Source organism: Anomaloglossus baeobatrachus, chromosome 1 (genome assembly GCF_048569485.1).
Source record: "Anomaloglossus baeobatrachus isolate aAnoBae1 chromosome 1, aAnoBae1.hap1, whole genome shotgun sequence".
In the NCBI taxonomy this organism is placed as follows: domain Eukaryota; kingdom Metazoa; phylum Chordata; class Amphibia; order Anura; family Aromobatidae; genus Anomaloglossus; species Anomaloglossus baeobatrachus.
In genome coordinates, this window is record NC_134353.1 from 505,182,931 (window position 1) to 505,196,543 (window position 13,613).

General features: G+C 42.6%; 1 protein-coding gene across 4 annotated transcripts in view; it reads right to left on the minus strand.

The window, feature by feature from the left end:
• KIAA1958 (KIAA1958 ortholog) overlaps window positions 1-13,613 on the minus strand; it is a 142,935-nt gene that overhangs the window by 84,289 nt on the left and 45,033 nt on the right. For 3 of the 4 annotated variants that reach the window (XM_075315962.1, XM_075315965.1, XM_075315955.1), the window contains exon 2: window positions 1,592-2,792. In XM_075315962.1, the coding sequence (XP_075172077.1) occupies window positions 1,592-2,768 (1,177 nt within the window). In that variant the 5' untranslated portion in view covers window positions 2,769-2,792. Of the gene's footprint in view, window positions 1-1,591; window positions 2,793-9,010; window positions 9,072-13,613 lie in introns of those variants that run through there. The other variant, XM_075315958.1, reaches the window with a different exon arrangement.

Consider the following 13,613-nt stretch of genomic DNA (forward strand, 5'->3'; position numbering starts at 1 on the left):
TTACTTAAGTTAGCTGTCAGGTAAGCTATGCAGCAATACTCCAGTGTAAACATGTAAGCCGGACAGAGGCCAATGCAACTATAGGAGCAAAGCTTAGCATATTGCGTTATCCAACACGCCCAATTCTTCTTTCTCCAGGCATTTGCATTTAGTTGGGAAGCAGGAGCCCTAATAAACATTGGATAATTACAATTTCAAGTATCATATATACCCATCTTTAAGAAATCACAATAGTGAGGAAAAAGGCCATGTTTACCCTTGCAAATTATGAATTTAAAGTTCTCACATAAGTAAAAATTTCAGGCATAGTTTAAAGGGAACCTGTCAGGTCCAATATGCACCCAGAACCACGAGCAGTTCTGGGTGCATATTTCTAATCCCTGCCTAACAATTCCTGCATTTACTAGTATACATAAAGAGATCTTTAGAAAAAGTATTTCTAAAGATCCTTTATGATATGCTAATGAGTGCATGGATTAGTTGCAAGGGCGTTATATCCCCTGACAAGGGCATGTTAACATGCTATTCAATGGCCTAGCGTCATCAGCAGTGACAAGTTTACCTGTGTCCGTTGTCACCACCTCAGACACTGGGTGTAGGCTCAGTGCGCATGATCAGAAGTCCCGGCACTTCCAGTCATGTGCACTATGATGCCGGGTCTACGCGTCCCGGCTTCAGAGAGGTCTAGGGCGCATAACCGGAAGTGCCGGGCATTATGATCATGCACAATGAGCCTACACCCAGTGTCTGAGGTGGTGACAATGGACACAAGCACACACGTCACCGCTGATAACGCTGGGCAATGGGCGTTGACTAACATGTTAGCATGCCCCTATGGGCGTGCTAACATGTAAAGAAGGCGGACTAATCGTCAGAAAAAACGCCCTTGCGAATAGTCCCTGCGCTCATTAGCATGTCATAAAGGATCTTCAGAAATACTTTTTCTAAAGATCTGTTTATGTATGCTAGTAAATGGTGGAACAGTTAGGCAGGGATTAGAAATATGCACGCAGAACCACTCATGCTTTTGGGTGCATATTGAAACTGACAGGTTTCCTTTAACTTGGTCAAAAACTAATTTGTCACTTTTTTTCGGCAGACTTACAGAAGTTGTTCAGGTGAAAAAATGTTTTACTTGTCTATTTATTTTATTTTGCTCAGGCGTTTTTACTTACCCCCTGTCGCTCCAGCACGGAAACTCTGCTGTTGCCCACAGTCTTTGATGATGTGGCAAGAGTGAAGACTGCAAGTTAGCATCACAACTTTGCTGTCAAAGTTAGACAACTCAGGGTCTCCAAGTCCAATGGTTGGCTTCAGTAGTCGCATTAAGTAGTCATAATATTATTTCTGCAGCCAAGTCAGCAAAGAGTGGGGCAGCAGTGAAGAGTCAGCACTGGTGTATCCTACAGAGTAAATTTTTCAAATTATGTACTGTGAAGTTATGGTCTCTATGAAAAGATTTTATTGTTCAACTCTACCACTTCTGCACAAGTATTCAGATTAACTTATAAGTATACTTCAAGCAAGATAGTATTCAAATAGGATTAATCACACACTACCAACATGCATTCACACACATACACTTACATACCTGGAATGGACTGTGCCGTTCCATCACAGTTAATATTGGGAATGGTACTTGGCTGTTGTTGACTGGAGCTAACTTCAGGCTCTGCACTAACTGATGGTGAGAGTGCCATGTCACAGGGCATTGCTGGTTTCACTACAGGTGGTAGGAGTTCATCAGAAACCTCTTTCTTTTCCTGTGCAGGCAACTGAAGTGCTGATAAAGGGATGCTGATAGGTTGGCTGGGGTTTCCTGTAGAGGTGCTAACTGGCATCTGAATTCCTATTTGTTGACTCACAAGTGGAGTACTAGACAGAGGTTTGTTTTGTGTTGGCAAGGGTGGCCTTACCGGTTTCTGGAGTGGGGGTCTTTGTAAGACCAATGAGGAAGGTGTAATAGCCTGTATGTCTAAGTCATTGCTTAAAGATGGAGGCAAAATATTAGGTGATTTAGTTGATCCAATAAAAGGAGTTGTGGAAGGAGTCTGATTCTTCGGCTTAGTCATTTGTGTTAGTGATAGCGTGGGCCCATCAACACCAGCAGTGAGTTCAGCATTAGCAACAATGTAATAGTCTTCAGGATTCTCCTGTTTGATCTTCTTCGCAATAACATCACTACCATCCTCATCAGCAATATGTGACTGTGACTCAGAAAGAGATGAGTTAAGACCAACACTGGTTCTCTTTCGAGAAACACTAGGAGACTGCTGAGCTCTTTGCTCAAAATCACTGTCTTCATCAGTTACAGAAGATTCACACACCATATCAAATAATGTGGTTTCATCTTCATATTCTTCTACTGGCTCATCCAGCTCAGATGGTTCACTACAGTAGGAAAAATCACAAGAGTCTCTTGTTCTATTGCAATCAAGCTTAGACTTTTCTGGTCTACCAGGATACCTTTCCAATGGACTTGTCTGAGTCTCTGAGGCCAAGCCCAGTATACTTGGACTGTCCGAGTTGAAGCTTCTATTGTCCTGGAAGCATACTCTCTCTTGAGGGCCTGCCCTACAAGTTGTAGTCAATGGCCAGTGGTATGCATGACCAGCACTGCATCCCCACATAGCAGTAAGAGTGCCATGGGAGCCCTCAGAGAGTAAGTGCTTTAGGTTTGGAATAAGGCTACAAATGGTCCCATGACTATGGGCCCAGCTTACTAACTTAGAGAGGTTTTCTGAAGATGTATGAAGACAGTCTTCCATTGTTTCTGATCAGGAGGCCTCTTCCTATAAAGCAAACAGAAGAATCAAATATATCAAATCAAATTGCGACAAAATATTTAACATAATTTCCTATATATTAAGGATCTACCGCGCTTCTAAGATGAAATCTAATGAAATCTAATAAGGTTGCTAGCAATACTGGGGTACTTGCCTGTAGGAAAATGTGTCCTAGCCTATTCATACTTATCCCCTCCCCCTTTTATTTGTTATTTATGCTAATTCTCTTATAAGAATCCATTCTATAATAAAATTAGCATAAGCAGGGATAACTATAAAACCCATCCCAGCTATTATCTGATCGACAGCTGTTGTCACTCAACAAGCTTCTAATTTTACAAACTTTACTAGCTTGGATTTTAAAACCTATACATCCAAGCTGACACCTAAAGGTATGTATAGAATCAGCCTGATAGTGCCAGTATAGCACTGGCTGGCTTTAGGTTATATAGGAAAAACATGGTGATTGGTGCGCTTTAAGATGAATAGAGTTTAACAATAATTTGATTGAAAATAGGACTTGTCATTTTTCCTGAAGTTACAGTTTTAATAAATACTTTATCCCCAACTAGTAAAAATGCAATTTAGCACCTTTTCCTGAAACTCTGTTGTGTCAATCCTCTATTATCAAAAGTCTAAATGAAACAATGACTACTATTAACGTTGACAATTGGGACACACCTATTAACAAAAAGATGGTAAAACCTTGTTGTAAATGTATTCATATATTTCCAAAAGGAATAATGTAAGCAATGGCACAATGCAGACTTCTAAGAAGAGAGGCTGCTGAATTGTTATCTTATAGAGAATAGAATTTATGAAAATAGACACGTTAGGAGAACTGACAGGTACAGAAACATTCTAAATTGTTGTTTTCACAAAGTTTTTCATGTTAAACTGTATACACAATGGAATAGTGTCTGCAAAGCATGTTATTTTAACATTTTTCCTCTCCGTTGTGCAGATATTAGCAAAAAAAGTATTTAGAGTGGGAGGGGGTGGCAGTGAGGGACATTCAGAAGACCATTCAGGATTGACGGGCGTAGACACAAATCCAGGACTATCTAGATGAAAATAACCTTTTAAATGTCTTATTTGACTATTTGAAAAAAAAGAAAGGTGAGAAGGAGATGAGGCTATGCATGTATGTGGCTTGATCCAATATAGTTTATAGGAGTTGTGAAATGCTCAGTTTTTTCAGTACAATAAAGACGGCCCATTAATATGGACTGACAAGTGGGAATATTGCCCAGATAGTCCCTGCAGTGAAACCCAGTCCCTGCAGTGAAACCCACACCTATTAGACATTTATTGCAAATACTTTTGATATGTCGTACATCTCTTATATGGGAATACCACAACAAGTTTTATTGTTGTCAAAGGTAGATGCTGACTTCATGACCATCGAATGGCAAAGACATGTGGCCAGGCCCATCATTCACAGGTCTATTGAATATCAATGAGAATAGAATGGGAAACTAGCGCATGAGCAGTTCTGTGTGCATCTTTATTCAATTAAGGCCATGGATGGATAGGTGTGCTTGAACCAGAACATGGTACAGCCAGTGATGAATATATAGAAGAGATAGGACCCTGCTTCACCTTATATATATTTCTGGAGAAAAAGACGAATAATAGGGAGGGAGGGAACTCCAGCACACTTCCTCAATTAAAGAAAAAATGCTCAAAATGTATATTCAATCAATTCATTCATTATTTCAAAAGAAAAAAGTCCACATGAGTGAGACATTTCGACCGAACCCGGTCTTCCTCAAAAGGACTTATCAGTGCAGAGTCTGTTGCCAGGCGCGAGTCTCACGGAGCCCATTCCTCTGCACAGATAAGCGCCTGGCAACATACCTCCTCGTAATCCAGGATGGTCCAGCGTCGCTTCCAGCTCTGCTGCATGGAGTTGACCGGAGCTGCAGAATACACCGCCCAGAATACACCGCCGCTCCTGTCAGCTCCACGCAGCTAATGAAGACAGCCGCGCGATCAGCTGAGCTGTCACTGAGGTTACCCGCTGTCACTGGATCCAGAGGTGGCCGCGGGTATCCTCAGTGACAGCTCAGCTGATCGCGCTACTCACTTCAGTTGCTGCGTGGAGCTGACAGGAGCGGCGGTGTATTCTGCTGCTCCTGTCACCTTCATGCAGCAGAGCTGGATGCGACGCTGGAGGTCCGTGGATTACGCCGGACATGGAGGGGTTTTTCGGGCTTATTAAAGTGGTGAACCAGGGTATATGTTTGTGCTTTTTATTTCTAATAAAGGATTTTTTCGGGCGTGTGTGTTTATTTACTGTCACTTACAGATTAATCATGGAAGGTATCTCGGGGAGACGCCTGACATGATTAATCTAGGATTTAGTGGCAGCTATGGACTGCCAATAACTCCTTATTACCCCGATTTGCCAATGCACCAGGGCAAATCGGGAAGAGCCGGGTACAGTCCCAGAACTGTCACATTTAATGTATGCGGCAATTCTGGGCGGCTGCTGGCTGATATTGTTAGGCTGGGGGCTCCCCATAACGTGGAGCTCCCCATCCTGAGAAAACCAGCCTTCAGCTGTATGGCTTTATCTGGCTGGTTTTAAAATTGGGGGGGACCGCACGCCGTTTTTTTTAATTATTTATTTCACTGCACAGTATAGACACGCCCACCGGCTGCTGTGATTGGGTGCAGTGAGACACCTGTCACTCAGCGTGGGGGCGTGTCTCACTGCAACCAATCATAGGCGCCGGTGGGCGGGGAAAGCAGGGAATACGAGATTGTTTAATGAGCGGCCGGCTTTTTCAAAATAGTAAAAGCCGCCGGAGCAGTGTGAATGCCGTGCAGCGCCGCGCCGGGGATCGGGGATCGGTGAGTATATGAGAGAGGGCTGCTCAATTCAGTTACTCAGGAGTTTAGCGGTCACCGGTGAGTCCTTCATTGGTGACGACCGCTAATCAGGACGCGACACAGACAGAGCCGCAGCATGACAATGAAGTTGGGTGAAGTTAACCCGAGTTCATTCTGATCGTGCAGCTCTGTCTGTGTCTGCTGTCATCTGCCATTCAGCTCTGCTACATGGCTGTCTGTGTCTGCTGTCAACGGCCATGTAGCAGAGCTGAATGGCAGATGACATAGTAAAAACGCCTCCCTACACATTACACACGCTTGGCAAGTCAATAAATAATAAAAAAAAAAGGGGTGCCCAATGCATACGTCACAGAACACGTGATCTAAAGGATCGCACACAAAATTGATCAATTTAACATAGACTACTAACGCACGTGTGACAGCAAATGAACAACCTACGTGTGATCTCATTAAATCGCATATGCGACCTGGGCATGTCACATCGCATACGAGATCGCACACCTAATTGTAAGGTGTTAAGCAGGCTTAACAGAATAATTCCAAAAGTAAAAAAACAACAAAAATACAAACATAAAATAATTTCAACACAAGTTTCAGTTAATATTATGTTGAATCAGGTGCTATTATATAGCACAGATGTAAACTTTATTTTCAGGAGTAATAACTGTATACTGAAATTAAATGATTCTAGTTAAGTATTGTTAAGACTAGAGCTTGTTGAACTGGCAAAAAACAGGGAACGGCGGGTCTCTGCTGAATTTAAAAAAAACAACGATCTGCTCCGGAATCCGGTACCTATTTAAGTCTATGGGGACTAGAATTTGGAGATTAAAAACGGTGGAAGGGATAGGAGGTTAGGAGCGCGCGTGGTGTACTCACTGAGGCTGTGTCATGGCGGCTTACTCCTTCCGGGTCACGCTTTCCCTTCCGGAGCCGATAAATATGAATAATATATTGAATATTCACTGTTTTGCCCGCCCACCGACGCATGTAATTGAATGCAGTTAGACGCGCCTCCACCCTGAGTAGCAGAGTGTCAACTGACTGCAACCAATCACAGGCGCCAGGATGGCCGGTGGGCAGGGAAAGCAGTGTAAGTGTCTGCGGGTCAGTATGGTGGTATAATAATAAATGAATAAATAAAACAATTGGTGCAGTGTCCCCCATATTCTGATGCCAGCACACATAAAACCCATGTCTGCAGCCCCCAGATGTTAGGCTTTATCTGTGCTGTGTATCAAAATAAGCCAAGAGTCACACATGCGAGGGACTCGAATCTCATCACCCGGCAGCTGCACACTCTCCTGACAGGAGTGTGCATGTACATAGAAACACATGCTGCCGACCCACTCCTGTCAGGAGAGTGTGCGGCCGTGCTGGGTGATGCGATGCGAGACTTGTGCGAGTCTGGCATGACGTCACCCGGTAGCTGCACACTCTACTGACAGGAGCATGCAGGTACATAGAAACATATGCGGCCGACGCTCTCCTGTCAGGAGATTGTGTGGCTGTGCCGGGTGATGCGATCCGAGACTCATGCGAGTCTGGCATGACATCACCTGGCACGGCTTGACGCTCTCCAAACATGAGCGTGTAGGTTCATAGAAACACAACAGCCGACCCGCTCCCGTTAGGAATGTGTGCGGCTGTGCCGGGCGATGCGACGCGAGAATCGCGTGAGTCCCTCAAAAGTGTGATTCCGGCTTTAGAGAAACTGCATGCGCCTTTTTTTTATTATTTAAATAAATAATTAAAAAAAAAAAAACAACATGCGGTCCCTCCCCAATTTTGATACTCAGCCAAGATAAAGCCAGCTTGGGGCTGGAATTCTCAGCCCGCAGCCGCCCGGTATTGTCGCATCCATTAAATGTGACAATCTCTGTGCTTTACCGGCTCTTCCCGTTGCCCTGGTGCGGTGGCAATTGGGGCTAATAGCAGGGGCTAATAACAGTGCACAGTTGCTACTAAGCCATAGGTTAGTCATGGCACAGGCGCCTATGAGATACCTGCATCGCACCTGTAAATAAAAGTACAAACACAGAGAAAAAATACTTTATTTGGAATAAAATACAAAAACACACCCTCTTTCACCACTTTATTAACCCCCAACACACCCCTCCAGGTCTGGCGTAATCCACACGAGGTCCCACGCCATTTCCAGCTCTGCTACATCTCACAGCGAAGACTGCCAGCTGTGAGTGTAGACAATGACTGAACCGCGATGAGTAATGACTGCAGGCAGACACTGTCACAGGCGGGGGGCACGTCTGACTGAAACCAATCACAGACGATAGGATGGCCGGTGAGCGTGGAAATCACGGAAAACTGTGTGTATGCGATGAGCCTAATGCGCAGTACAGGAAGTGAATGCGCAACCCGGAAGCAGTTTGCCGTCATGACACCGAGTCTCCCTAAGTATGAAATGCTCGCTTAATTCTTTTTTCTTTATTTTTCCTTTAATTTCCGCAGTGCCGAATCCGAATTGTATAACTGGAATCCAGGGCCCGGTTCCATCACTGGGCATCTTTGAAACCGCTATAACATATAGTATGAAAACTATAACAGTTCGGGTCCACTCAGCCCTAGTTAAGACCAATTAATAGTGCTCAGGAGTAACAGACATTAAATACCAACATGAATTAATGTTGCAGCCTCTTTGCATAGCTGAATATTAGGTAATGTAAATGCTACACTTCATTGTTGATGTTATTACAAACATGTACCGTAGTTATTCTTGGTAGTACTTTTAGCAATGGAAACTTGGTAGTAAAACTATGAGGCCCTATTCACACCTGTCAATTTATTTTATGTTTTTTTCCTGTTTCTTTTCCTCTACTGCAAAGTGGTCTCCTATTACATACAGCTCTGACAAAAATTATTCCAGTTTTATAAAACTATTCCAGTTTTATAAAAATCAGCTTCTCTACATGTCTGACAGCCATTCCATTCCAGTGTCAGTTGAATTCCAACCAGAGTACACCTCATTCTACTTAATGTGCTTCTGATTAGGTGATCAACTGAACCTAATCTTATTTAACGAGGGAAAGTATAAAAAACACTGCTGTGGTCTTCACAATCCACTTGCAATAGGAAAAGCAGGATGGCAAAACAAGTGCTATTAATATCCCAAAAGTAATAGTAATGAAAAAATAACTTTTAAACATGCTAAAGGAGTTGAAAAGAAAAGTTTTGAGTGAGGAAAAGGGCTAAATTCTGGCTTTACTAGCAGAGGGATACAGTGAGCGTCATGTTGCCGCCATCCTTAAAAGTTCTAAAACGGCAGTCCATTACAACAAGGTCAACAGCAGACATTGGGGACAACAAAGCTACAGACCGGCAGAGGGCGAAAGTTACTTTCCACTCACCGGGATGACTGTCATCTTATTTGAATGTCACTCAGCAACCGCAGGATGACATCAAGTGACCTACAAAAGAAATGGCAAATGGCAGCTGGGGTGAAGTGCTCGGCAAGAACAGTTCATAACAGGCTCCTAGAGGTAGGGCTCAAGTCATCTAAAGCTAGAAAAAAGCCTTTCATCAATGAGAAACAAAGGAGAGCCAGGTTGAAGTTTGCCAAAGACCATAAGGATTGGACCATAGAAGACTGAAGTAAGGTAAACCTGGAGAGGCGTAACAGCCACAGTGTCTTGCATTTACTGTGAAATTTGGTGGAGGATCGGTGATGATCTGGATGGATGCTTAAGCAAGACTGGAATTAGGCAGATTAAACTTTGCGAAGGACGTATGAATCAAGCCACATACAAGGTTATCCTGGAAAAACAGTTGCTTCCTTTGGCTCAGGCAATGTTCCCCAATTCTAAGGACTGTTTTTTCCAGCAGGTCAATGTGCCATGCCACACAACTAGGTCAATCAATGTGTTCATGAAGGACCACCACATCAAAACCCTGTGATGGCCAGCCCAATCTCCACACCTGAACCCCATTGAAAACCTCTGGAATGTAATCAAGAGGAAGATGGATAGTCACAAGCCATTAAACAAAGAAGAACTGCTTACATTTTTGCACCAGGAGTGGCATAAGGTCACCCAAAAGCAGTGTGAAAGACTGCTGGAAAGCATGCCAAGATGCATGAAAGCTGTGATTAAAAATCATGGTTATTCCACAAAATATTGATTTCTGAATTCTTCCTGAGCTAAAACATTAGTATTCTTGTTTCTAAATTATTATGACCTTGTTTTCTTTGCATTATTTGAGGTCTGAAAGCATGGCATTTTTTTGTTATTTTGACCATTTCTCATTTTTAGAAAATAAATACAAAATTTATTGCTTGGAGATTCAGAGACATTGTCAGTAGTTTATAGAATAAAAGAACAATTTACATTTCACTCCAAAATTTGCCTTTTCAAGAGAAAAATCAGAAAAACTGAAAATTTTGCACTTGTGTCTTATTTTTTTGCCACAGAACAATTCTTTCAGTTTTTTTACATACTAAAATCAAAGTGGTTTAGCACCAAAAATGCAATTAAAAAATGCATTTAAAAATTCCTCAAAACAATTTCCCTTACTTTTCCATGTAGGAAAAAAAATAAGGAAAAAAATGCCAGGTGTAAACATATTCTTAGGCTGTGTGCGCATGTTGCATCGTGTCCCTGCAGAAATTTCAGCAGGGATTTGACAGCACATGTGCGCGTCAAATCGCTCCAAAAAAACTGCATAATGAATGCAGCGTTTGTGCAGAAAAAAAAGCCGATTTCATGCGCTCTGGATGCAGCCTCTCCCATAGACAGAGTGGGACCTGCATCCAAAGCGCATGAAAGAAGTGACATATTGCTTTTTAGAACGCAGCGATTTGGAACAAAATTTTGGTATCCAAGTTGCTGCACTCTCAAACGCTACGTGCACATGGATTATGCACAATCTTCATAGATTGTGCTGGGGACGCAGGTCGCATGCATTTACGCTGCGGTGCCATATGCAGTGTAAATGCATGAAATTCGACAACGTGCGCATGAGCCCTTAGACTGCTGTTACAGTTGCGATACATTTTTTTTGTATGCAATTGTGACAAAATCGCCTTGTTTTACAAATAGCACATCAAAAAGTTGTGGTATTCCACACTCAACGCAAAATGTGGCCAAAAAGTGAAAACGTGGCCTTAGTCTACATACTCCCTTTTTTGTCAATATTTTTTTAGACAAAAAAAGTAAGATTTTAAACATTTGTACTTTCGTGTTATTTTTATTATTTTTTTTAAATTAATGTGTTTTGATATTTTTTTTTTATAAAAATGGGTAGCTCTCCTGCCCCATATGGTTCTCCTTGGTGGATGCTATAGTAAATTTGTCCCATTGTCTCTTTCTTCCAACATGGTAAAGTAGTGATCAAAATTAAGTTTCTTATGTAGAATGCTTACTAGAAGGGCACAAAATTCATAGTACTGCCCACCTGTTTTTAAAGGGAACCTGTGAGGTGCAATATACACCCAGAACCACAAGCAGTTCTGGGTGCATATTACTAATCCCTGCCTAAATGTCCCTGTATACACTAGCATAGATAAAGAGATCTTTAGAAAAAGTATTTCTAAATATCTTTTATCATATGCTAATGAGCGTGGGGACTAGCCCCAAGGGTGTTATATCCCCCGGCTTGCCGCCCTCTTATGTTAGCACACCCACAGGAGCGTACTAACATGCTATTCCATTCAGCATCACCAGCGGTGACGTGCATACCTGTGTTTGCTCTTCTGAATGCCAGGCACTTCCGGTCATGTGCAGTATGAAGCCAGGTATACGCGTCCTGACTTCAGAGAGGTCTACTGCACATGACTGGAAGTGCCTCTTCATTCAGAAGAGCGGTCACAGCGAACACAGATACTCGCGTCACTGCTGGAGATGCTGCATTAAATAGCATGTTAGCACGCCCCCGTGAGTGTACTAGCATACTAAGCGAGCGGACTAGTCGGGGGACATAACAACCTTGGAACTAGTCACCTCGCTCATTAGCATAAGATAAAAGATCTTAAGAAATACTTTTTCTAAAATTCTCTTTATCTATGCTAGTGTATACAGGGACAGTTAGGCAGGGATTAGCAATATACACACAGAACTGCTCGTGGGTCTGGCTGCATATTGCACCTGACAGGTACCCTATAAGTAATTTTAAGTTTAAGAAAAGATTGGCGTACACTCAAAATTTGTGGAGTCAGGAAAATATTAAACTGTTGCTCACTCAAAACTGAAAATTGTAAGTATTTACCAGACATGGTTATCTAATAAGAAATGTCTAATAGGATAATTCTGTTCAACATGTAAGTTTGTAGTTCAGCTTGTGTCTGCTCTTCATGCAATGTTTATTCAGCAGAGGATATGAAGGGTAATCAGACACAGCCTGACATCTCCATGTTTCTCTTATGTGGATTATGCCCCACTGCCGCTCTTTCCTGACCTTTGCAAGTAGGCCAAATAAACAATATCAGCAGTGTTTAGATTTCAGGCCGCTTTGCCTAGCAACTAATTTAATGCAAGAATATGCTGGTGTAAATAATGTGATCAGGATAGCCTGTCTGACTATTTTTTCTTTGCAGTCTCCTTTGAAAAACTACTGTTTAAAACAGCAAAAAGTAAAATTTGTGTAAATAACCGTATTATTAATGTGAACCTCACCTTAATTAAAGAGGTTAGCACACAAACACATATATGGCTTATGAATTTAATTTCACAATAAATGTTTCTATTGCAATTGATTAAAAAATATACAGTTTACTACCCTTAGCCACCTAAAATATCACTACTCCTACCTGTGTTATTTCCTTGTTTTTTTCTTATTCATTTATTTATCGCATTTATTTATTTAGAGAGCAGAAACTATCCCTCTCGCGCACCGGAAATGTAATTGCACAGGCTTGAGATTATGGGCGGCACTGTGCATGACCTCACCAGAGTCATCCTAGTACCAGCTCATAATCTCGCGCCTGCGCAAATACATCACTGTCGCGCGAGAGAGATAGTTTCTACTCAGGCCTGCGATAGTGGGCTTTGCTAACTGCGCCTGCGCGAGACTTCGGCATCAGCATGGAGGATGACGGGGCCATCGTCATTAATGCAAATCAGGACTGGGGGATGGCAAACAGCGGCAGGAGGAGGGACAGAAGACGAAATAGAGCCCGCCCATCTGGCCAACCAAACTCATTTGCATACGAAAAGGTAATATTTTATAAAGTTGTTTTGGAGGTCTGAAAAGGTGGCCAACAACAAGGTGCACCTTCATAGAATGCAGCCCAGGAGCTGCAGAAGGTGATATTTTTGGTTTAATAGGGAAAAATCTGGTGACAGGTTCTCTTTAATTACTGCTGGCCTGTGAATTGCTGCTAGGGTCACAGGTTGCTGAAGACCTATCACAGCCGCCTCCTCCCTTTAAAAGATGGTGGAACCTGTTCCTCCATGTCGATTATAGCTCTAGCGATACCGGTTGTTGTGATCCAGCTATTGGTGAACTGCTGCATGCTATTTAGTGGGCTGTGGAAACATCCTTGTTGTTTGTTTATTTCTTCTCTGTACTTTATTTCTCCCTGAGCATGTATTGTCTTTAGCCATGTGTGTGCTTGCAGTGAGTTTGAGTTTTGGATTTCCCCTGTCCGTCTGTTTTTGTGGGATTCATCAATCCTGTCCCAGCCCTTCCCGCGGTATTAAACCAGAGCTGTTCAGAAGATAGGACTACGCTGATGGTCCAGCCCTCTTCACCATCTGAGGTACTTATGGAATAAGGGAAAGTTTAGGGTCCCTAGCATGAGAGCCAGTCTGATGAATGCTGAATGCTGCTGGGTTGGGGGGCATAGGGGACCTGACAGGTTTCCTTTAAGAAGCACATGACTCATAATGAATTTGGCATATCTTCGGGGCATGGCTAAACTAGACTGGTGTGTAATACTCCAGTCTTTATGAATTGAGACCTCAGAGTCATGGTTCACATGCTTGTTTCTTTGGAAAGCCTACAATCTGTTCAAACACA